Here is a 26822-nt window from a genome sequence, read left to right as displayed (position 1 = left end):
AAGTGCGGGCCGCATAATAACGTCTCGCGGGCCGCATGTTTGAGACCCCTGGATTAGTGGGTACTTGAATAAAAAAAAATGTTCACAGTTCACAGTGAAAAAAGGTTGAGAACCACTGTTGTAGAGGACGTTAAAGGCAGTGCAGTCACGGCAGCCCTTAAAAATGTCAGCCGGGTGAAAATTGGGACAAATTTGGCAGAATAGTTGCACCGGTAGATTGTCGGGAGGTGCACTGAAATTCAGGAGTCTCCTGGAAAAATGGTGAAGTTCGGCAAGTATGTTGCTAGGGCGGGAAAGCCATTCATAGAAGGTGAATTCAATAAAAAGTGCATGTTAGATTTTTTAAGAAATCTTTTCTCGCGGCCCAGCCTCACCCAGTTTCTGTATCCAGTGGCCCCCAGGTAAATTGAGTTTGAGACCCCTGTTCTAGTCATTTAATTGTTGGATTATTATTTATTCTTTTATGAATGGACACAACAGCGTTGTTCCCTCTTTTTACTGCTAAACATGCATAAAATCATTCGATGAATGTAAGTATTTGAGACTATGTGGCTCCACATGATAGCTAGCCAGTTTACTGGTGAAAATACATGCTTGATTGATTGATTGAAACTTTTATTAGTAGATTGCACAGTACAGTACGTATTCCGTACAATTGACCACTAAATGGTAACACCCGAATAAGTGTTTCAACTTTTTTAAATCGGTGTCCACAATTTGTACAATTGCTAATTTATATAATTATTTTATCAATTGTAGTATGAAACACTATGTACGTGGCACAACATGCTAGAGAGCTTAAAGCAGACCTGAGCAAATTAAGCCCCGGGGGCCACATGCGGCCCGTTAGCTTTTCAATCTGGCCGGGCGGACATTCCCAAATATGTTAGTTTTTAGATCTAGGGACGGCGTAGCGCAGTGGGAGAGTGTCCGTGCCCTGGTTCAATCCCCACCTAGTACCAACCTCGTCACGTCCGTTGTGTCCTGAGCAAGACACTTCACCCTTGCTCCTGATGGGTGCTGGTTAGCGCCTTGCATGGCAGCTCCCTCCATCAGTGTGTGAATGTGTGTGTGAAGGGGTAAATGTGGAAGTAGTGTCAAAGCGCTTTGAGTACCTTGAAGGTAGAAAAGCGCTATACAAATACAACCCATTTATCATTTATCATTTATCTATAACATGGAAACTGCCATTATGATGTGCCGTGATGTTTTCTAATGACCGTAAGTCTTCAACTGTACAAAGTATTTGTATGGTTGGAATCTGCGCTTTTGCATGATATACCAGTTACAATGGTAATCTAGTTAATTACTATGGTCATCTAATTAGCTACAATGGTAATCTACGTCACAGCAGCTCAGACGAGCCGCCAAGCAGTGTGGGTGGGAAGCGTTTTCACAACAAAGTTCTAAACCTTAGTGAAATATCAGTTATATCAGATTGTAGGTGGGTTTATTTTGTACCCTTCGCGGTCATATTTCACTGTTTGTTGCATTTTTGTTGCGTTTCACTTGATTGTAAAATATGTCGATCGAAAGGGTGTGTGACGTTCATATTTTGTCAATATTCAGTGTTTTATCGTTCATAGAAAAATGTAAAATTCCATTACATTTTTTTAAGCAGTCTGTCATAATGTTTTTAGCATTCAATCTGACATTGTTGTGAAGTTTTGTGTTAGTGTTCCTAAAAATAGATATATCGGCCCTCAGACACATTTTTTTTCTCTAAATGTGGCCCTCAAGTCAAAATATTTGCCCAGGCTTGGCTTAAAGCCACATAAAGCAGCTGTTGATTCAAGCATATTCCATACATCCATGGATTTACTGTTGCACTTATAAAGGTTTTTCTGACCATACTCTAATTTAATTCAACAGGAGACTGTACAGCAAAGTGCAGCAAAGTGGAGACTGTGGAGTATAACAAAGCTAAGGGAACAGGGTAAGAGAACATTATCCTGTTTTTTGTTTTTGTCTTTCAATCTTTTCTGTTAAATATTACGAATTATATATTTATGACAGCTGCTCGACTAATGAGAAGCCATAGCTAGTTTAGATCACACACACACACACGCACACACACACACACACACACACACACACACACACACACACACACAAGACATTGCGTGATCTTGTACTGTACAAGATGCAGTAATTTGTTGGGATTGTTCAAATTTCTAGAGACCTTTCCAATCCATTTACTGACTTTTTCTTTATCAAAAAACAACTTGTAACAAATCTTTCACATTTTCTATTGTTGTTGGAGACCCAGTGGCGGCTGCTGGTCTTTTAAGTAGGGGAAGCTCATTGTCTGCTGCTCTTTTTAAACATGAATGAATTCCATCTCCAATAACAGATACACGATATAAAGATGCTATATTTTTACAAAAAAAACATAACGTAAAGGATTGCAAAATGTTTATAATATAGAATCTTAATTTATGTACATTGCACATTTTGTAGATCGCTGTCTGTGGGTGTATCTCAGATATATTAAAAGTATGTCCACTTTGCAGGTATGCTGCTTTCGCTCCAGATAATCGTGTGCCCCTGGTTACATTATCAGAACATTCTGTTTTGGCAATCACATTTTTTTGGTGGCCGAATTTTCAGTGCATCACTTGTCAATAGTGCACAAATAATAGACTATATAAATTAATTCATACAATATATTACTTTAATGTGTTTTCATGTTAAAAAAACATGTGTGGTGGCTTTTATTTTGCCATGTAGAGGAAACCCTGGTTATATTATAATGGGACTGTCTGCGTAGCTTGACATTCAAAAGTTGTTGACAACTCTGCTTCCTAACACACCTGATACACACACGTCACTGCTGAGTTGGTTGCTTTTGTAATCCATCTGTTCATCATAAATTAGATTTGCAATGTGCATTTTTTTAAACTCAGCTCATACTTAGATGGAGCCCAGGAAATGTTGGGTGTATATGTTGTTAGGCACAATCACAAGTTTTTACTTATTCCTACATGAAATGAAACCAACCAAGTGAATAACTTCATCTTCTGTTGTTAAATAAAGTTTAAAAACATGAAATAATGTCAAAATTTCTTACAACACGAACCAAAAAAATTACCCATTCGAACACAAACACTGTGTTTTGTGTCATAGCCGATTGTGCAAATTAGACACTGACGTTGTTTAGCATATATATATTCCGGTCCTGTGGAAAACACAGGGACTTTTAGCGAAAATGTTGGTCAAAAACCGAATCAATATGAGACGTGGTCGTACAAAAAACGAGGACTGGCCACTGTATATACAGCAATTTAAATACAACAATATTTAACAAATAAGTCACACCATTTTACCTTTCTTTTAAGTACAATTGTTTGCGCAAAATGTTAGTGCAAAATAACCAAAGAAAAGCAAAAAAATACTTCTGGCTTTTTATTTAAATCATTTCAGAGAGAGAGACAGAGTGAGAGCGAGAGAACGCCATTCTGATTGGCTGATTCATCTCTATCACAACGACGCGCTGGGTCATACAGAGCTCATGCCACAGGCACAGTGCATGGAACCTTTCGCTGCAGGCACACTGTTGTCTCATGTCGCTACTTCGCTAACTTTTCACTCGTCAGTCACTGAATGTGAATCAAATCACAATGGCATGCTCCAAGTTGGCTCAGGCTGGTAAAAGAATGGTGGACAGGGAAAACCGACGTTTCAAGGAAGAATGGACAGAGCAATATGTTTTCATCCTATCTACTGCAAGTACCAGACCAATGTGTCTAATATGCAACAGTACTGTTGCTCTGGTGAAAAGTGAAAATCTGAAACGCCACTATCTGAAAGAGCACTGCGAATTTGAAGAGACATTTCCTCATGATTCAGAGCTTAGAAAAAAAGAAATCACGAGGCTGAAAAAGTCATATGAAACATCAAACAAGATTTATGTTAAATCTATGACACTACAATAAATAGCAACAGAGTGCTCACTCAGAGTGGCATGGGTCTTGGGTAAACACAAGAAGCCATTCTCTGATGCAGAAATAATTAAATAATGCTTGACTGAAGTGATGGGTGCCATGTTTGAAGGCAAAGAAAAGGAGGAAATAGATAAAATCCCACTCTCTGATGCACAGCTACCAGACGTACTGAAATACTGGCTGGTGATTTGTCCAAGCAGCTTTGTGGTGGAATCAAAAATGCAGAGTGCATATCCCTAGCAGTGGATGAGTCCACTGACACCACTGACAATGCTCAGTTGTTGGTGTTTGTGAGGTATTATGATGAGGAAAATGGGGAGTTTATTGAAGATGTTTTGGGCCTGGCCAACCTTAGTGGACAAACAAGGGGTGAAGACATCTCGAAAGCAATATCAGAAATGCTGAATGAAAAAGGGATAGATCTGAAGAAAGTTGTGTCCATCGCTACTGATGGAGCTCCAGCCATGTTGGGGAAAGAGAAGGGACTGGTTCCGGGTCTGAGAGAACACCACCCTGGCCTGATATCTTATCACTGCATAATCCACCAGTCTGTCCTTTGTGCAAGTCTTGGAGAAGTGTACTCTGAAATTATGACAACAATGATGAAATTCATAAACTTATTGAGAGCATCATCTGCACTGCAGTCGCGCTTGCTGCGTACATTCCTAACAAAGGTAGATGCTGCTTTTGATGATTTGCTCGTGCACAACAACGTCTGATGGCTTAGCAAAGGCAGGGCCCTGGATCGTTTTTGGGCCATTAGAGAAGAGCTGCAAGTGTTTCTGTCCCAGCAAAATAGCGCAAAAACAAAACAGTTCCTGGAATTTCTGCAAAATGCTGGGGAAATGGAAGCTGTGGCATTTTTGGCTGATATAACCTGCCATCTCAATGACCTAAATCTCAAGCTACAGGGGAAGAAGAACCCAGTGTGTGCGCTGATGTCAGAGGTCCGTGCCTTCTAGAGGAAGCGGGAGCTTTTCAAAAGTGACATACAGGTAACTAATTTGTTATTATTTTTTACCACACAATATTTTCTTCCACTTGATAATTCATACCTATTTTTAAGCATTGTTCCTAATATATATTTAAACTGTGTATCTACAGGAGGAACTGCTCCACTTCCCCAAACTTCTCGAACTGACCAAAGAAGAGGGAGATCATCAGTGCCATTTGGAATTCTTGGAAAAATTCATTGCAAATTTCAAGACTCGCTTTGATGGCTTCATTTTGGGAAAACAAGTCCTGCTGTTCATTGAAAACCCATTCCTGATCAGAAATGTGAGTGCGTTCTCTGCAGAAGCAAAACAAGTCTTCCCATGGGCCAGAGCTGCTTCACTGCAGACTGAGCTCATTGTCCTCCAAGAAAGTGTCGCACTGAAAGAGGCTCAGTGTGACACCATCACCTTCTGGTCAAAGCTGGTCATTCCTTCCAAGTTCCCTCTGCTGCATAAGATGGCCTGTCACATCCTCATAATGTTTGGCTCAACATACAGCTGTGAGTCTGCCTTCTCTACAATGAACATTGTGAAGAACAAGTACCGCAGCAGACTGACCAATGAACACCTGGATCTGTGTCTCTGCCTGGCCATCACACCTTTTGTGCCAAAGTTCAAAGTCTTGGCTTCAACCCCAAGAGCCCAATTCTCCCATTGAGCAGCTGTGTTTTACACAATGGGGATGTACTGTACCATAGTTATATTTGCACATGAATGAGATCTGTTGAGGTCATTTGTTTACCAGGGATAGGAGGGTTGAGTTTAAAAGTATTTATATTTTGTCAAAACTCAAAGTTTTATTTAAGTTATTTATATTTGTTTCAAAGAAAATCTTTCATATATTTTATTGGATATTTATTTTATTTTTGTTAGTTTTAAGAAAATGTTAAACTACTACCTACCTCCTGCTACTATATAAGCTTGACCGATAACAAATGGACCCAGCCGGTTTCAAAATAACATTTGTGGACCTTCAAGATTTGTACTTGAGGACCCCTGCGATATGGAAACGCTGAGAATTTCAACATGGCTGATGGGGTGGAGAGACAGTCGAAGGAGAATTTGCCTGGATTAGGACTTCAAAACAGTGCATTCTGAAGAGACAATCAGAAAGCGGCTTGAAGATGGTCTGTAAAACATAATCAATGCACAATCTGGTCCTAAGAACCACCATTAACTGTTATGTAGTAGACCACAAAGAATTGTTTTAGATGTAGAATATACAACATGCCACATTCAAGGAAACTGGAAAATATCCTACCAACTCACTGGAAAATATCTCATCATGTTGGTATCGATACTTTTGATTAGAGGACTGACTCCCCCTAGCTTCATTCTGTGCTGATTAATTAAGAGAACCGGAAAATATAATTTCATATAGATAATATAGTACATACTGTATATTTATTATATGTTAATATCGATCCAATACTCACCCTTCTCACCTTGTAATCAATAACATCGTAACTTAATTATGTGTTAATTAAGAAAACTGAAAAACATTCTATCATGTGAGCATTCATCCAATATTTTTGCTACCAACTTTGGTACCGATACTGTCGATATGAGGCTCGACCTCCTCACTCCTAACCTAACTCTCGAGTCTCGCCAGATCCTCGTAGTTTGCTGAGCTCTACACAAGGAGCTGACTTGACGGCAATGCAAACTCCTTCAAGATAGCAAAAAAAAAAAAAACAATCAGGATCGCCGGGTGGGATTTCATAGATGTGACGTTGCACCTAAGAAACTTTGATTCAAACAACAATGGCGGCACGTAGCGAGGAGTCATGTGCTGGCATTGATGCTATTATTGCAACTGTTTTATCGAATCTATCAAATATTAATTCTTTAAAAGATGAACGGAAAATTTTTCGCTGCGTCGTCATCGAAAGCTGTTCTGTTTTGGATTTTCCAGCGTCGCTCTCATCAGCGTCACGGGTTGATTTCAATGTGAGTGGTTGAAGTAGCACGTCATTCAAGATAATGGACGAGTGGTTTATCCAATCACATACAATATTTTTTTTAAAAGGCCCTGCCTTCTGAAATACATCTCCTATTGAGAAGTCCCATATCCTTGTGCGGAGCTCAAAGAACTATAAGGATCTGGCGAGAGTCAGGTTACCTCGACCCCTCATTCCATGCCAATGTATGGCCTGAACTGGACAATTTCCTATTACGTTAGTATTAATCAGATACTGTTGCTATAAGCTTGTTATTGATAGTGTAGACCAGGGGTGTCAAACTCATTTTAGATCAGGGGCCACATGGAGAAAAATCTTCACCCAAGTTGGCCAGATTTGGAAAATCACGGCACGATAAATTAAAAATATAGACAACTCCAGATTGTTTTCTTTGTTTACAAAAAGAACACGCACATTCTGAAAATGTACAAATCATAATGTTGTTGTTTTTTCTTTTACACTTACATGTTGCGGTTAATAGTATTCTACCTTTATTTGTCGTTATTTATACGTTCTGAATACATGACGTGATAATGTTCATCAGTCAACTCATTGGTGTTAATTTTCAATCTATCAAGATAAAAAATAAATATCAAAATCAAATTGCAGGATGTAATTTATTTAGTTTGCTCATTTTCCTTGACTGGTGCATTAACATCAATCATTGAATCCAACAGAGTTTACTTAGATAGCCCTAAATCGTGAGTGTCTCAAAGCGCTGCATGTAGCAACATCTACAAAGATAATTCCTATTGAGATATCTAATGGACACATTTAAAACAGCGATTTCGATCTTTCAAAAATTTTGGCTCATTTTCATACTTAGCAAACTCATCCCACGAGATGGATAAAACCTGTTCGCGGGCCGGATTTGACACCCCTGTTGTAGACATAAGGGCAGATCCACCCCGTCCCTCTTCATTCTATGCTGATTTATTAAAAGGACTTGAACATTTTCTGTAATCTTAATATCGATTTGATACAGCTGCTGCTAACATTGATATCGGTTGATATGTGGATCGATCCAACCCCGCGACTTCATTTTTCAATATGCTAATTTAGTCATCTAGCCAACCATTTCCTACCGCTTGTCCCTTTCGGAGTCGCAGGGGTTGCTGGAGCCTATCTTAGCTGCATTCTATTCAATCAATCATAATTATCCATCCATTTTCTGCTGCTTATTCCCTTTGGGGTCGCAGAGGGTGCTGGTGCCTATCTCAGCTACAATCGGGCGGAAGACGGTGTACACCCTGGACAAGTCGCTACCTCATCGCAGGGCCAACACAGATAGACAGACAACATTCACACTCACATTCACACACTAGGAACCATTATATTATTATAATTTTAGTCCACAGTTCCGCATCCATATTTCAGTAATTTTAAACACACGACACCACTAACAGGGAGTGGGTTAGAACAGTGGTTCTCAAATGGAGGTACGCATACCCCTGGGGGTACTTGAAGGTATGCCAAGGGGTACGTGAGATTTTCCAAAAATATTCTAAAAATAGCAACAATTCAAAAATCCTTTATAAATATATTAATTAATTAATACTTTAACAAAATATGAATGTAAGTTCATAAACTGTGAAAAAAATGCAACAATGCAATATTCAGTGTTAACAGCTAGATTTTTTTTGTGGACATGTGCCATAAATATTGATGTTAAAGATTTCTTTTTTTGTGAAGAAATGTTTAGAACAGTGGTTCTTAACCTAGTTGGAGGTACCGAACCCCACCAGTTTCATATGCACATTCACCGAACCCTTCTTTAGTGAAAAAGAAAAAAAAAAAACATTTTCAAATCCAAGACAAAGTTATGTATTTTTTTACTTGTGAAATGATCCATGCATGAACATCACCTTGTTCAAAGAACAAAACCAACACAGTGCATGAACTCACAACAAATTACACAACTGAAAATCAGTGTGAATTCTGCTGTTGCCGTATCCATAATACGCCGATAGGGAGAAGTTTTTATTTACACGATGAGTCAGGTGTATCTTGACCTCCGCGGCGGAGGCTCCACCAAACCCCTGAGGCCGACTCACCGAACCCCTAGGGTTCGATCGAACCCAGGTTAAGAACCAATGGTTTAGAACAGAGGTAGGGAACCTATGGCTCTAGAGGCAGATGTGGCTCTTTTGATGACTGCACCTGGCTCTCAGACAAATTTTAGCTGACATTGCTTAACACGATAAGTAATAAATAAATCCGCTGGTAATCACAGTATCAAAAATAACGTTCAAAATATAAAACATTCTCATGTATTTTAATCCATCCATCCGGTTTCTACCGCACCTGTTCAAGAAGTCGCAATAATTGTAAGAAGTATTTTATTGGCTTCACGGTGGAAGAGGGGTTAGTGCGTCTGCCTCACAATACGAAGGTCCTGCAGTCCTGGGTTCAATCCCAGGCTCGGGATCTTTCTGTGTGGAGTTTGCATGTTCTCCCCATGAATGCGTGGGTTCCCTCCGGGTACTCCGGCTTCCTCCCACTTCCAAAGTCATGCACCTGGGGATAGGTTGATTGGCAACACTAAATTGGCCCTAGTGTGTGAATGTGAGTGTGAATGTTGTCTGTCTATCTGTGTTGGCCCTGCGATGAGGTGGTGACTTGTCCAGGGTGTACCCCGCCTTCCGCCCGATTGTAACTGAGATAGGCGCCAGCGCCCCCCGCCACCCCAAAAGGGAATAAGCGGTAGGAAATGGATGGATGGATGGATTTTATTTATTTTTGGCTAGCCTCAGAATAACAATGTTATTAAAAAGAATAAGAAACTTTTTGTCCTCTAAAAATGTTGGTCTTTCTTAAAAATGCACGCATATAATTGTATTCAGTGTTAAAAAAAATTAAATAATATAGATAAATAAAGTTGTATGGCTCTCACTGACATACTTTTTAAAATATTTGGCTTGTATGGTTCTCTCAGCCAAAAAGGTTCCCGACCCCTGGTTTAGAATGAAGTTCATGAATCCAGATGGATCTTTATTTCAATCCCCAAAGAGGGCACTCTAAGTTGATGATTACTTCTACAGGTGCTGGTCATATTATTAGAATATCATGAAAAAGTTGATTTATTTCATTAATTCCATTTAGAAAGTCAAACTTGTAGAATGTATACATTCATTCCAAACAGACTGATACATTTCAAGTGTTTTTTGCCAAAAGGAAATGATTATAGCTGACAACCAATGAAAACCCTAAATTCAACATCTCAGAAAATTAGAATATGGTGAAAAGGTCAGATATTGAAGACACCTGGTGCCACACTCTAATTAGCTAACTAACTCAAAACACCTGGAAAAGCCTTTAAATGGTCTCTCGTTTTGATTCTGTATGACACACAATCATGAGGAAGACTGCTGACTTGACAACTGTCCAAAAGATGACCATTGATACTTTAAAGAAGGAGGGCAAGACACAAAAGGTCATTGCCAAAGAGGTTGGATGTTCCCAGAGCTCTGTGTCCAAGCACATTAATAGAAAGGCGAAGGGAAGAAAAAGATGTGGTAGAAAAAAAGTGTACAAGCAAGAGGGATAACCGCGCCCTGGAGAGGATTCTCAAACAAAACCGATTCAAAAATGTGGGGGGGATCCACAAAGAGTGGACTGCAGCTGGAGTCAGTGCTTCAAGAAGCACCACGCACCGACGTACGCAAGATGTGGGCTTCAGCTGTCGCATTCCTTGTGTAAAGCCACTCTTGAATAGATAAGAGACAACATCAAAAGCTTCTCGCCTGGGCTCAAGACAAAAAGGACTGGACTGCTGCTGAGTGGTCCAAAGTTATGTTTTCAGATGAAAGTAAATTTTGTATCTCCTTTGGAAATCAAGGTCCCAGAGTCTGGAAGAAGACAGGAGAGGCAGAGAATCCACGTTGCCTGAAGTCCAGTGTCAAATTTCCACAATCGGTAATGGTCTGGGGTGCCATGTCATCTGCTGGTGTTGGTCCACTGTGTTTCCTGAGGTCTAGAGTCAATGCAGGAGTCTACCAGGAAGTTTCAGAACACTTCATGTTGCCTACCGCGGACCAATTTTACAGAGGTGAAGATTTCATTTTCCAACATGACTTTGCACCTGCACACAGTGCCAAATCGACCAGTACCTGGTTCAAGGACCATGGTATCCCTGTTCTTGATTGGCCTGCAAACTCACCTGACCTTAACCCCATAGAAAACCTATGGGGTATTGTGAAGCGGAAGATGCGAGATGCCAGACCCAACAATGCTGAAGACCTGAAGACCACTATTAAAGCAACCTGGGCTCTCATAACACCTGAGGAGTGCAACAGACTGGTGGACTCCATGCCACGCCGTATTGCTGCAGCAATTCAGGCAAAAGGAGCTGCAACTAAGTATTGTTTGCCGTACATGCTGAAACTTTCCATGTGCATACTTTTCAGTTGGCCCACATTTCTAAAAAATATTTTTTGGTACTAGTCGTAACTAATATTCTAATTTTCTGAGATACTGAATTTGGGATTTTCAGGAATTGTCAGTACTAATCATCAAAATTTAAAGAAATAAACATTTCAAATATATCACTGTGTGTAATGAATTGATTTAATATGTAAGTTTCACGTTCTGAATATAATTACTGAAATAAATCAACTTTTTCATGATATTCTAATAATATGAACAGCACCTGTATGTGTAGAAATCGTAATTTATAATTGAATCACTTGTTAATATTCCATCAAATTTTTAGTTATTTTTATAAATTTTTTCAAAACAGTTCAAGAAAGACTACTACAAATGAGCAATATTTTGCCCTGTTATACAATTTAATGAATCAGAAACTGATGCCATAGTGCTGTATTTGACTTCTTTATCTCTTTTTTTCAAGCAAAAATGTTTTGCTCTGATTGGGGGGTACTTGAATTAAAAAAATGTTCAGAGGGGGTACATCACTGAAAAAAGGTTGAGAACCACTGGGTTAGAATATTGTTGAAATAGGAACTTAGCATTGATCTTGCAGGCTAATGGTGCTTTTTAGGCACTTAGAACTCAAAGCTTCAGTGATCAATGCATTTTGGAAGGAGTGCGAGCGGCCGCCACTATAGTGCTGTGGTCACATGACTACATGCAACGTCATTGGGGCAGATTTGTGTGGAGAAATAAGCAGCAGCAGCAGACGAGCGAACAGGAAAATCCTTGTGCATAGGTGCGGCTCATATTTTTTTCTGTTGGGCCCCCTCTTGTTCATTTTCTCGCTTATTTTAACGTGTGTGTTTCCGAGCGTGAGGAACAGGGCGTCTGTTCGAACACCTCCGAGACGCAAATGCCCGGTCCCACCCAAGCCCTTTCCCCAAATGGAGAGAATAACAACGACATCGACCCGGACAACGGCACCAACATCATTCCTTTCCGGAAGAATACCGTGCGCGGGGAGCGAGCATTCAGGTACAAATGATCGCTTTTGGTTTGAAATAAAACATGTCTGTGGAGCGCCCCCATGCCGCTAGCTAAAAATCCCGACCCCCTTTTTGGCCACCATTCTTTGATTGCATGCACTTTATAGCGTCGTCATGGCTGCGGAATTACACCGTCACGTTAAACGCAGCTTGTCAAACGACACTCGAATGTTCTCGTCGTAAATCCCAACAAACACTCAACAGACTAAAAAATGTTTGGTGGTTCGATGTGTTTGCCCTCCATGCCTCCCCAGGCACACACACGTACACGTCAAGCCGGGCCGCAGTCATCTCCAGCCGGCTAACAAAGCATGCTAGTACCGCTTACATATCCGTGTAGTTTTCTAGGCACAATACCAATGTGAGCAATTTTTGTATAATGCGCAATCTTATTGCAAATTGCTTCCAGCTATATATTTGAACAATGTGTGGTGCACATTTTGCAAATCAATGGGCGCAAATACATGTTTTTGCTGTCAAAATAATGTATTAAATACTTATGTAAATCTATTCATTTGTAGTCGGGACAATATAACTGCTGCGATGAGGTGGTGACTTGTTCAGGGTGTACACCTCCTTCCACCCGATTGTAACTGAATATGGCACCAGCGACCCCAAAGGGAATAAGTAGTAGAAAATGGATGGATATTTATAACTGAGTATTGCCCTCAAATCAGTCCAACCCTAACCCTAACCACGATACAGTGTACATCAGAGGTCTCAAACATGCGGCCTGCACTTCAATATGACAATTTAATGTTGGTTTGGCCCGCGAGTTTAATATGAAGGGCGCTTGACAGCATCATAAATCCTAATTTACAATTAAATCACTTGTTTATTTTTCAACAAGTTTTTTTGTTATTTTTATGTCTTTTTTTCAAAATAGTTCAAGAAAGACCACTACAAATGAGCAATATTTTGCACTGTTATACAATTTAATAAATCAGAAACTGATGATATAGTGCTGTATTTTACTTCTTTATCTCTTTTTTTCAACCAAAAATGCTTTGCTCTGATTAGGGGGTACTTGAATTAAAAAAAATGTTCACAGTTCACAGTGAAAAAAGGTTGAGAACCACTGTTGTAGAGGACGTTAAAGGCAGTGCAGTCACGGCAGCCCATAATAATGTCGGCCGGGTGAAAATTAGGACAAATTCGGGAGAATAGTTGCAATGGTAGATTGTCGGGAGGTGCACTGAAATTCAGGAGTCTCCCGGAAAAATGGTGAGGGTTGGCAAGTATGTTGTTAGGGCGAGAAAGCCATTCATAGAAGGTGAATTCATTAAAAAGTGCATGTTAGATTTTTTAAGAAATCTTTTCTCGCGACCCAGCCTCACCCAGTTTCTGTATCCAGTGGCCTCCAGGTAAATTGAGTTTGAGACCCCTGGTGTACATCCACGACTTAACTACTGACTATACTACTACCACAACTTGGTTTACTATTTATAAAATATAATAATGTAGGGTTACTGACTAAACCATCCACAAAATCTCGTCTTAAATCTCGTCTTGTGATATGTAAATTGCTTGCGCACAATGGAAGTTATGTATAATTTGCAAAGTGCGCGAAATTGGTGAAATGCCAACAACAGTAGTTGACAGGGGAGACGACTTTGGCCCGCTTTCATTATCGATGTTTCTGCAGGCTACATCAGTGGTCCCCAAACACTGGTTCGGGGACCGGTACAGGTCCGTGACACATTTGCTACCGGGCCGCAGAAAAACATTAAATAATTAACGACTGCATTTTCTGAGACTTAAATTTCACCTGTCCCTCTAGACACCCCGACAAGTTTGTTACTAAATGTACAATAACACTCCTCCTAGTAAGTATCCTTTTGTTGTATAAACCTCATTTCCATATGAGTTGGGAAATTGTGTGAGATGTACAGTGGGGCAAAAAAGTATTTAGTCAGCCACCGATTGTGCAAGTTCTCCCGCTTAAAATGATGACAAAGGCCTGTAAATTTCATCATAAGTACACTTGAATTGTGAGAGACAGAATGTGAAAAAAAAAATCCAGGAATTCACATTGTAGGAATTTTAAATAATTTATTTGTAAATTATGGTGGAAAATAAGTATTTGATCAACCATTCAAAGCTCTCACTGATGGAAGGAGGTTTTGGCTCAAAATCTCACAATACATGGCCCCATTCATTCTTTCCTTAACACAGATCAATTGTCCTGTCCCCTTAGCAGAAAAACAGCCCCAAAGCATGATGTTTCCACCCCCATGCTTCACAGTAGGTTTGGTGTTCTTGAGATGCAACTCAGTATTCTTCTTCCTTCAAACACGACGAGTTGAGTTTATACCAAAATGGTTGTTCTTAAACTGTTTGACTATTTGCTCACGCAGTTGTGGACAAAGGGGTGTACCTCGCCCCATCCTTTCTTGTGAAAGACTGCGCACTTTTTGGGTAGCTGTTTTTATGGTAAATGGGTTGTACTTGTATAGCACTTTTCTACCCCTTTTTAAGGAGCCCAAAGCGCTTTGACAGTATTTTCCACATTCGCCCATTCACACACACATTCACACACTGATGGCGGGAGCTGCCATGCAAGGCGCTCACCAGGACCCATCAGGAGCAAGGGTGAAGTGTCTTGCCAAAGGACACAACAGACGTGACTAGGATGGTAGAAGGTGGGGATTGAACCAATAACCATCAGATTACTGGCACAGCCACTCTACCAACTTCGCCACGCCCAGGGCTCCCACTAATTCAGTGTTATAGTGAGTTGTATTTTTTATACACTTATTTTTTCTGTGTTTATCTGGCACAAGTGGAAAGTCGGTCCCTGAAAATAATGCCTACATTAAACCGGTCCGTGGTGCAAAAAAGGTTGGGGACCACTGGTCTACCCAATGATGGACTTTAATGGTGATATAAGTCATTTTAAACAAGTATTTTGGTGTACATGGATAATGTATTTTAATGAAAACGCACTGATATTTGATGCTTTTTGTATTGTACAGCTTTTTATGATCATGATCATCACAATTGAGCGTCATTGTGGTCCGGCTTCCTCCCACCTCCAAAGACATGCATCTGGGGATAGGTTGATTGGCAATACTAAATTGGCCCTAGTGTGTGAATGTTGTATGTCTATCTGTGTTGGCCCTGCGATTAGGTGGTGACTTGTGCAGGGTGTACTCCGCCTTCCACCCGAATGCAGTTAAGATAGGCTCCAGCACCCCCCGTGACCCTGAATGGGGCAAGCGGTAGAACATGGATGGATGGACGGATGTGTTTATAAAAGGCATTTGAGGTTTATGTTGCGGCTGGTCAGTCAGTGTATTGTTTACATGCAGAGCATGAGTGTGTTAGAATGCGCACATGTTGACATGGAGATTGGTAACAAGGTGGTGGTGATGCAAGTGGGGAACACTATATAGAATATTTTGCTCAATTTAATTGCTGTGAGTGATGTGAAATTGTACGAGCTGTCTCAGCATTATGCTAAATTAGTCTACACTTGTTGGTCAACACTGTTGATTATTATAATTCTTAAGAGGTATTGTTCCTGTTTTGCAGTGGTATAGATTGAACAATGTTTCCAACCTGGTTTAGTGTGTGTGCGTGTGTGTGTCTTGTGTCAAAAAGACATCTATCTGATCAGCGTCTAAGGTTACATATCTAGGGACACTTATTAAAAAATAATGTGGTCCATTTAAGCACAATTGTGCGATTGAACTAGGCATCATCAAAAGCCTACAAAAATAGACTAAACCTAAAGTCAATATGTCAATATCTGGTCAAGAAATGTGACATTCGTCAATAAGTCAGTCTTTTGAACCCGTTGCTCTTGAGTAAAGATTGCCAACTGAGATGCAGTTGCGAGCTGTTTGTTTGCTAGTCATTTTAATAAAAAATGCCAAGTAAAGTAGTTCCGGTACAAACACCTGGTAGAGCAGTGCAATTTAGTATTCGCATTTTTCGTGCCAGACATTTCTTTATGTATGTTTGTGTGTATATATGATTCACAAATGTAAAAAAAAGGTATCTCATTGTCAATGCTAAAGGGATACAATCTGGGATAAAGCACCACCTTATGGAATGTTTACAATGAAAATAAAATTACTTGAATTATTGGTTAATGTTTCAGAATTATTGCCACCAATTGTGTATCTATGGGTTTGGACTATTCTGATCCAAATCCCATGACTGCCACCTGTGATTGTTTCCTTGGTTGAAACAAATTAGTTCTGAAAAAATAACATAATAACGAGCCAGTATTTTGAATGGCTCTTGAATAGGAACGGTTCCTCAAGATCCTCCTCCTTTCAAACACTGGGCCCAACTTTTCCACTTATGAAGGGCACCGGGGCCACTCAAATATTAACATTGAATTAGTAATCCTACTTTTAATATCAATCGTATTCTATAATTAAATTTGACCTACTTACAGTTAACAAAATTGTCAAATAATATGAGACCAGGGGGTAATCACTAAGATTATTATTATTTGACACATAAACCTCAAGTTTAGGTCAGGCTAATTAACAATAAAAAGTACTAACCAAATGTACTTCATAAGAAGGAACTTATGTTGTGCTAAAGTAAACTAAATTAATGTTTTTTTAACTAAACTGTCAATAAATTTAAAGTGCAAATGAAAATCAGCCCAACCACTTAAGTCATAATCATTGCGCTGAAGAAACTTCTCTCCAACTTTAGCTTCAGACCTTTTCTTTTTATGTGAGATTGTCATCCCCACCAAAATGGTGGAAAAGTGTATTACAACTAAGTACTGCTGCGGCAGATATGGACCACAGCTGAGCAACAGTTATTTTTTTGGCTTGCGACACAACGCTAGGCCCTAAAGGTTAAACACTGGTCTAGAGTCTTCATGTTGAGGACTTCTGATTGTTTGGACTTTCAATATTTTTTGATTTTTCTCTCCAATTACAGAGTCAGTTTAAGAAGACATATTTTGGTTGGATGTGGGTCACATAATTTGTTTGCAAATAGCTTTAGCCACAATTTTCCCACAGTAAATAAAAAAAATAGAAATACGTTACAGAAGGGTTTCAGTGGGTTTTTAAATAGGATTAAAAGCCTTTATGAATGGATTTTGGACCACAACTGAGCAACAAATATTTTTTTGGCTCGCGACACAGCGCTGGGCCCTGAGGTTAAACACTGGTCTAGAGTCTTCATGTTGAGGACTTCTGATTGTTTGGACTTTCAATATTTTTTTATTTTTCTCAACAATTACAGAGTCAGTTTTAGAAGACATATTTTGGTTGGATGTAGGCCACATATTTGGTTTGCGAATAGCTTTAGCCACAATTTTCCCACAGTAAATAAAGAAAATAGAAATACGTTAGTGCGTCTGCCTCACATTACGAAGGTCCTGCAGTCCTGGGTTCAATCCCAGGCTCGGGATCTTTCTGTGTGGAGTTTGCATGTTCTCCCCGTGAATGCGTGGGTTCCCTGAGGGTACTCCGGCTTCCTTCCACCTCCAAAGACATGCACCTGGGGACCAAATGTAGCTGAGATAGGCGCCAGCGCCCACCGCGACCCCAAAAGGGAATAAGCTGTAGAAAATGGATGGATGGAAGAAATACGTTACAGAAGGATTTCCGCGGGTAATTAAATAGCATTAAAGGCCTTTATTAATGTTTTTTTTTTTTTAATTAAAGGGGAACTTCACTTTTTTGGGGATTTTTGCAAAATGTTCACATTCATTGTGAAACACATAACAGATGGATTAAAAAAAAAAAAATTAATTCTAAGTATTACATAAACGTAAATAAAAGTCCGCTTACAGTGTAGCCAATGGGAGCTTCACCATTTTGCCCATCAAAACCCAATAAATAACCATTCAAAAACGCTAACAATTTTCCATTTACATTTCATGACTTAAATATTAACCTATATTTAGTGATATTGTTATTACAAGCGCTAACGCAGACCAACTATTTATAGCGGTGCCATCATCACTGCCATGTGTCCCTATGTTTACATCATCAAGTGGTCTCCTGCTTCCTCGCTTCCTTGCTCCTTGTAAGTTTATGGTAGATCATAAATAATGCATCTCACATGGACGAAAGAAGTGTGAATAGGTTTTTGGATAAGATGGTACACTTTGACAGCCATTTAGGACCCGAAACTGGCAAGGACAACACTAAAAGAGGCACCCCACCAAACCCCACCCCGTTTCTTTGTGAGGATTATGACACACACTTAACCTAAATGGGAATATATTAACATCCCAGCTGTCTGCATCCTAATGACAGCAGACGTTGCACAGTAAGTGATAATTTATCATGTCTGATGGTTTTCAAAATGCAGTTATTAATAATTAGTAATGAAGAACAAAACAAAACAAAATTGTGATGCGTTTTTTAAAATTAATGCGCCGTATATGCTTAAAACGAATAAAATATGTAAATATTAAAGGCTACCATGAATTGATTAACGTGGACCCCGACTTAAACAAGTTGAAAAACTTATTCGGGTGTTACCATTTAGTGGTCAATTGTACGGAATATGTACTGTACTGTGCAATCTACTAATAAAAGTATCAATCAATCAATCAAATATTACAAATGTGCCCGTTACTAGTTCACATAGTCCAATTTCCCCAAAAAGTGCAGTTCCCCTTAAAATTTTGCCTATCATTCACAATCCTTATAAGAGACAAGAAAACAAAAGTTGTTTTTCTTTTTTGCTTTCTAACACGTTCGTGGTGGCTAGCAATGCAGCTAATGGGGGCAATCAATTCTACTTCTAAATCGCTTTAAAAATGCTGATAACTTCTTAATTTACGTTCCGTAACCCGAATGATAACCAAACTGTAGCGACATTGTTATTGTAACAGCAAACACTGAAGAACTCTTTATGTAGCGTATTAACACATTGGCGTGTTACTTTATTAGCCGTAGAAGCTAACTACGGCAAGAGATAAACTAGCTTTTATGTCAGCACAAAACATATTTGAGTTTGTGATGCACAACATATTGCGATAAGACACCAATCTGCACTCACTGAAACACATGAACAATCATATTACAGTAGGTGTAAAGTGTTAGCCTACATTTCATGTTTTGTTTGTACACAACTAGCCAAACAAGATACACCATGTCATGCCGTGTGTATCATGATCAATATGAAGTGTGACTCACTCGATGGATAGTTGTCTGTTTGGTCCAGAGACCTTTTTTCCTGTTATTTATGGGTAAGCACTCCATTTATGTCGAAATAGCTTGCTTGGCTGGAAGTTCCACATTGTGCACCTTTTGATACACTCTCATCTCACTCTCTTGGCTTCTGTCTGCTCCAACTTCCCAACCTTCCTTCGTACTGTCTTCTTGAAGCAATAGTTCATCCTCCATAAATTCAGATTCAAAAAGATAATGTTGTGAATCTTCATTTGTCCAAAAATAGTCATCTTTGTGGTTTGTCACCGAATCTGCCATGACTAGAACACACTTGCATGTTTCTATCCGGAAGGGGTTGTTGCCAGAAGTCAGACATGCGCTGCTATAGAATCTGAAATAAATGTGCAGAAGAATTAGTTCCTGCAATGATTAAAATGACCAAAATATGGTAAAGACTTTACATATTATATATTGTGATGGAATGTTTTTGTTTTTACATTATATAAAGATTCACAGGGTGTACAGAAAGTTGTTTTAGAGGGCTATGAAGACTATAGAGGTGACTTCCATTAGACGCATTTTCCAAAAAGACGTGTTCTTGTCATTCATAATGATTGAGAACGATAGACAAAAAGAAAAGAAAGAAAGTGCAGTTCCCCTTTAAATGGCATTTAAAAGACAATTCATCAATGTCCAATGGCATTACAATAATTAGTACAAATGTAGGCCTGGGCTGATGGTCAATAAGTCAAACAATAAATTAAATTAATAACTTTGCTGTCATCGATACATTTCTACCTTTTCATTTCTGGCTTTCAAACCGTATAGAAGAGGTCTCACTCTGTACATCGCTCTCAGCAGCTGAGCACGTTTATTCGACAGCAGAATTACAAGAACAAAGTGACAGCAGATTTACAAGAACAAAGTGAGCATCTTGTTTGTCATCTAAAATCGTTTTCAGTACGCACAGGCAAGACCTATTTGGAATTCTTGTCCACACATTTTCCTGTGTGCAGTAGTGGAACAGTAACGATATTCACTTTATTTAATGTTGGCGCTGGAACTATCCATCCATTCATCCATCCATTTTCTACCACTTATTCCCTTTGGGTTTGCGGGGGGCGCTGGTGCCTATCTCAGCTACAATCGGGCGGAAGGCGGAGTACACCCTGGACAAGTTGCCACCTCATCGCTGGAACTAATCATTTTAAAACAACGGTCACTTAGATGTGTACGTTGCTTTGAAACTGCATGAAGAGACTGTTGTGAAGGTGGGACAGTGTGAACCCCGGAAATGATGTTGTAACAAGCTGACCAGTCACAGCTCTGTTTTTTTCAACTTTATTTCAACAACTATATGATATTCAATCAGAACATAAAATTAAAACATTTTTCTATTCAGTTTCTCAGAATATGTACATAAAAATTATTTTTTGCCATAATTTTCAAAGAATAATTAATAGTTTGAAACAAAACAACCTAAAGGAAAATAATAAACAAAAGAACATCGGAAAAAAAAAGATCATATTACATTTTCTATTGTATTGTAATTGCTCCATGCATTATTTTTCTCCTACTACGATCACCTTTTTGAAGCCCTTAACATTCACTAAAATTCACCAGCGTTTGCTAGCATGTCTGATATGTTGTCGTTACAGAAGACAAAATTTCAACATTGATTCTCTAGCGCCTATTTGGTTTTCGTTGGCCATCATAATAGGACACACAAAAGTCTCAAGAACCCATATTTGGAAAAAAAAAAAAACGAAACAAGAAATTGACCATCTTGGTTTTCGTTGGCCGCCAAAAACAGGGGCGGTACAAACTCCTTCTAGGGACTTTGACCAAATGAGTTCCGGTTATTCATAGATATATATCTTGTGTATGTATATATACTTATATACATATGTGTGTGTGTATATACACTATATATATATATATATATATATATATATATATATATATATATATATACATGTGTGTGTATATACTGTATATATATATATATATTTATATACATACTGTATACACTCACATATATATAAACACACATACATACATATATACACACACACACAAGTATGTTTGTGTATATATATGTATATGTATGTATATATATCCATTAGAAATGGATTATAATAGCATCTTTGATGTATTTGCAAACAGTATGTATGTATGTAGCATCTTTGATGTATTTGCAAACTATATGTATGAATGTAAATATATTTATGTATGTAAATATATACATATATATTATATATACTTATATAACGATTAAAATATTTAATCGCAGTTTGTACATAGTTAACTTCAAATTAATTGTGATTAATCGCAGATAAACATAATTTTTCATCATTAATAAGTGTACTCTAGACAAAGTTTTTCAGGTTTTTTTTACCATCACTGGAAAATTTAGTTTGCTTTTGTGAAATGTTGTTTCAAACCTTATAACCTGCCGTGCGTTGGTTTTGTATTTTGTAATAATACATTTTGTAAGAATACATAATTTGTATTCCTGCTATAGAATCACTTGCATTCAGAGTGGGAGCTACACCATGTTTAAATACCAGTTTCACCCATTAAATCAAGCTGTCATCATCATAACACCTTTTTTCTAACTGTTCTGGCCATGATTCAGATCACTGTTTTACTTTCTTTAAGCGTCTGTTTGAAATTTTATGAAAATACAGTACCTAGAGGGCGCTAACCTTCCAATGTTTTTAGATAGGGCTCTCATAAATAACGAGTTAACTCATGTAATTAATCACTTAAATGTATCACATTATTCATGTACATATGCAGAATAGCCATGCAATTTATTTTGACCTCAATTAAAGTTAAAGTACCAGTGATTGTCATTTGTGGACGGTTACCTGAAGTGCGGGTTGTTATATGGTCAATGATCAGGTCAATGCATACGTCAGTGTAAAGATAAGTGAAAAGACTCCGACTTGTATGCTCGTTAACAAATTACACTTCAAAGTACACCCGGATGGGACTTTATCTAAAACTGTTACAAAGTTTTAGACAAAAATAAAAGACGTATATTTAATTAAAACATTTTAAAACAGGACATGACGTGTATACAACTGCATTTTCTGCAACATCCTGTGATCAATCATAATTAATCCAAATTCAATATTGCAATTAATCTGATTTGATAAAAATAATAATTTCTGCCTTTCGCCCGAGTGCAGCTGGAATAGGCTCCAGTGACCCCCGCGACTCCGAAAGAGACAAGCGGTGGAAAATGAATGGTTGATGACAGCACTAGTTTTAAGCAAATATCCTGCCCACCTACATTTTTCAGAATGTAATGACATAACTACGCCTGCATGTAACACATGTTTTTAGCTAATGATAGCGATTTGGATAGCTAACGCTAGGCTATACAATGAATGATGTCTATCCTATCAACAAAATGACTGAAAATTGTTTGTTTTTGCAGGCTAAACAAATTCCCCTGACTAACAAGAAATGTATTTTCAATATAGTTAGTAATTGTGTAAAGTGTAGATAACTTAAAAAATATCTGTTTTGTTTAACCACAAATGCTAACATAAACTAGCCAGTAGTGTATTTTTTGATTTGTAAATGTAACTGTGAGCAAACAGCCACTTTAAATGTTATGCAAGTGTAAATAAGTACTTTTAGTATGTCTTATATGAGATCATGCACAATCACAGTTAAACCGGCTAACTATTGAAAAAGAAAAAGTCAATACATTTTAAGCAAGTTTTCTCTGGAAAAAAAAACATAATTACTATGTTTGTATAAACGTAATATCAGAATAAATGTGTTTTTTTAATACATATTATTCGTATTCATCTTTGATTGGTTGGGAACCCTAAAATGACAGTAATTTTTTTCTCCAAAATTATGGTTTTCCAAGATTAAAAAGCAGTTGGGACATGCCTTTGACTCTTTACACTGCAGTTCAAAGTGGCCTAAATGTGTTTTTTTTTTTTAAGTCAGATTTTTTTCCATCTAACTGTTTACAATGCAAGTAAAATGTGATTCCTGACTCCATTGTAAACGTGCATGTGGCTCCAATATGGCCTCGATGTCACTTGTATTCGCAGTTTGCTAATGTGAAAAGAAAGGAAGTTCACCGGGGGGAAGTCGCTACTACTACAAAATAAAATAAAAGTTGCCACCATAGCTATGGTTACGACGCTTTGAAAAATTTGTGTTGTTTTTTTTTTTTTTTACATGCAAATGAATTAAAGTAATATAATGTATGAATAGATGTTGCATATAGTATAATATATTTTGGAATATTCTAATCTTTTAATGGCTGTTAAGTAGAGGAGAGACACACATCAGCGTGGATCTCCGGTAGCTTTATTTTTCAACTCACATGTAAGCAGATGCGCCACAGTGTCAATTTCGGTTTTTCAACAATCGTTTTTTCCTCGGAATCAAAATATATATTCATATATTACATACACACTATAAGTGATGCATCGAAAATTTGGTTGTCTTAAATAGACTTTGCTCACCGAAACCGGATGTTGTGATGAAGTATTCACTACCGCTGGTGACTGCGTCTTTCACGGTGCACACGAGTGACGTAGCTCGCCCAAAGTGGACGAAAGAATCGCATTCAGGTCGCATTGCGTTTCGACTGAAGTTACATTTGAAAAGATCACATTCCAGTCTGATTTGGACTACCTCCTGATGTGTGCTGAATCTGATGGGAAAAGATCAGATTTGAAGCATTTTTGGAGCGTTTGCACTGGCAAAAAAATCTGATCCGTGTCACTTGAGGGCAAAATAAATCTGATTTTCTGTGCACTGTGCAGTGTAAACAGAACCAAAGAACTTCAGGACTTTAGTCCTCATGTGTTGATGTTTGTGTTGCAGCTGGGGAATGGCGGTCAATGTGTATTCTACCTCAATAACCCAGGAGACTATGAGCAGGCATGACATCACTGCCTGGGTCAACGACATCCTCTGCCTGAACTACACAAAAGTTGAGCAGCTCTCCTCAGGTGAGATCCTTGTGTTCAATAACTTGTTCTGACATAAACACCCAACACACAAGGTGGGTTAAAAGCCACTAGTGCTCATTTCTCCTTGGCCAGGCTATATATAAATAAACACGTGTGCCACGGCCTCCTGCTGGGACCCAAGTAATCCAATTTTAAGTCGCTCTTTTAACACATGTTAGGATGTAGGCTAATTCCTACATCTTTATTACTTTGTTTGTGGTCATCGCTGGTTGTTTGTCGGTGCATGGCTTTGATCCAGTTTTTCCACAACCACAGCAAGGTGGCATCCTCCTTGTATGGCGCATCAGAAGCACAACTATGACATTCTACTGCTGATAAAAAAATGTTATTTTGAAGAAACCCAAAGTCTCCAATCTGGTTCTCGAGTATTCCCGCAGATTTAGTGTCACTCAGGCTGATGAATAATTCCTAAAGACTTATGCATCTTTCTTTTCCTGCTGTTTACATCTTAAGGAGCTGCCTACTGCCAGTTTATGGATCTTCTCTTCCCCGGCTGCGTGAGTCTTAAGAAGGTCAAGTTTCAAGCTAAATTGGAGCACGAGTACATTCACAATTTCAAACTGCTGCAAGCGGCGTTCAAACGAATCAAAGTGGACAAGGTGGGCTTGACAAGTCGTAATCTTAAAAACATTTTAACCACAATTTTGTTTGCATGCTTCTAATTGTGCATCTCAGATCATCCCTGTGGATAAACTGGTGAAAGGCCGATTTCAGGACAATCTCGATTTCATCCAGTGGTTCAAGAGATTCTTTGACGCCAATTACGACGGCAAAGAATACGACCCAGTGGAAGCTAGGCAGGGCCAGGATGCCATCCCCCCACCTGACCCTGGCGAGCAGATCTTTAACCTGCCCAAAAAGTCCCACCATGCAGCCAGTTCCCCAACGGCTGGTAAGCTACACTCCAAATGTGCTTAGTTTCCCAAGCTTGACTCTTAAAGAAAAACATGTTTCCTCTTAACAGGAGCATCGAGGTCAACATCAACCACCCCAAAGTCTGCGACACCAACGTCCAGACCATCGTCAGCCAAAAGAGTCCTTGCAACTACTCCAGCTAAAGGAGAGAAAGAACTGGAGGTGCAGGTCGTTCAACTTACTGACCAGGTAAGAACTTACATGTTGGTATCTCACTTTCCATTACCCCACACCTCCCAATATGGATGCTCTTTTGGTAGGTATTTTGCACACATTTTGACCCTTGAAAACACTTGACTGCGTCACTGCTCTTTAGATACGCATGTTGTTGCATTTTACTGGTTTCAGTTTGGGGTTCAGTCTGTGAAACCTGCATTATGGTACTGTGTCAAGCCACAAGTGTGTTCTCATTCCTCCCAATTCTAAAGGCACTCGTGTAGTGTGACTTGCACTGTGCATAACCTTGCAAAAGAACATTATTTCTTGTGTCTTCACGACTCGATTAGACGGCTTATTCCGATTTTGGATCAACATTTGTTATTAAAATACTTGTTCACCATTGATTACCGGTAGATCCGACTGCAATAACACACCTCTTTTCTCTTCAAATACCTCCTTCATACCGCCACTGCCATTACACTATAATCATGAATTCGTTAAGATTACATGTGATAAATGGTTTCATGCTATAATTGAACAAACTAATTTGTAGCAGATGCATTACTGCAATCTTACATGCATGACTTTAATGAGTGATTTACTAGTTCAAAACAATTAGTTACAATATTTGTTATCAAATATAGCCATTAAATCTCATGTATCCATTGAGTGCCTTATAGCGATGTAGTGAAGGGGTTTTCTCAAACCATTAAACTATTGAAATAAACTAAGGATATTGTACATTTTGTATTGATATGGTGAAGATATTTTCTCAACAAAAACAATGAAATAATGACAATCTATGAATGTCATACATGAAATTACTAATATTATTATGGTGTAGATATTTCCTCATCAAAAACAATGAACTATTGATGATGTGGTACAGTTATGAAAAAGAAGTGTGTTTTTTAGTTTAAAGCATCTAATATACTGTATAGAAACCATTGTTAATTTTACTTGCATTTTTTTCAGAATTTCTATTTTGGAAATGTCTTTCAAAGCATCTTAAAAATGGTAAAATCTTTTCAACTTCAATCCCCAAAAGAACCCTTTCAACCCAGGCTGATATTCCATTCCTCTGTTTGTTTTTACCTAACTGGGATCCCTGCTTTCTGCATTGCATCATAATAATTTCCATCCATCCATCCATTTCTACCGCTTATTACCTTTCGAGGTCGCGGGGGGCGCTGGCGCCTATCTCAGCTACAATCGGGCGGAAGGCAGGGTACACCCTTGACAAGTCGCCACCTCATCGCAGGGCCATAATAATTTCCATTGATGCTTTTCCATTTTAAACAAGCCAGGGA

General features: G+C 38.6%; 1 protein-coding gene across 3 annotated transcripts in view; it reads left to right on the top strand.

Annotated features, from left to right (window-relative positions):
• mapre2 (microtubule-associated protein, RP/EB family, member 2) overlaps positions 1 to 26822 on the top strand; it is a 38627-nt gene that overhangs the window by 1689 nt on the left and 10116 nt on the right. For 2 of the 3 annotated variants that reach the window (XM_061920491.1, XM_061920492.1), the window contains exons 2-6: positions 1873 to 1936; positions 24290 to 24417; positions 24892 to 25037; positions 25114 to 25330; positions 25403 to 25542. In XM_061920491.1, coding sequence (XP_061776475.1) covers positions 24297 to 24417; positions 24892 to 25037; positions 25114 to 25330; positions 25403 to 25542 — 624 coding nt within the window. In that variant the 5' untranslated portion in view covers positions 1873 to 1936; positions 24290 to 24296. Of the gene's footprint in view, positions 1 to 1872; positions 1937 to 11986; positions 12307 to 24289; positions 24418 to 24891; positions 25038 to 25113; positions 25331 to 25402; positions 25543 to 26822 lie in introns of those variants that run through there. The other variant, XM_061920490.1, reaches the window with a different exon arrangement.

This window comes from Nerophis ophidion, linkage group LG14 (genome assembly GCF_033978795.1).
Source record: "Nerophis ophidion isolate RoL-2023_Sa linkage group LG14, RoL_Noph_v1.0, whole genome shotgun sequence".
Lineage (NCBI taxonomy): Eukaryota > Metazoa > Chordata > Actinopteri > Syngnathiformes > Syngnathidae > Nerophis > Nerophis ophidion.
This window is presented reverse-complemented; position numbering and strand designations above follow the sequence as displayed.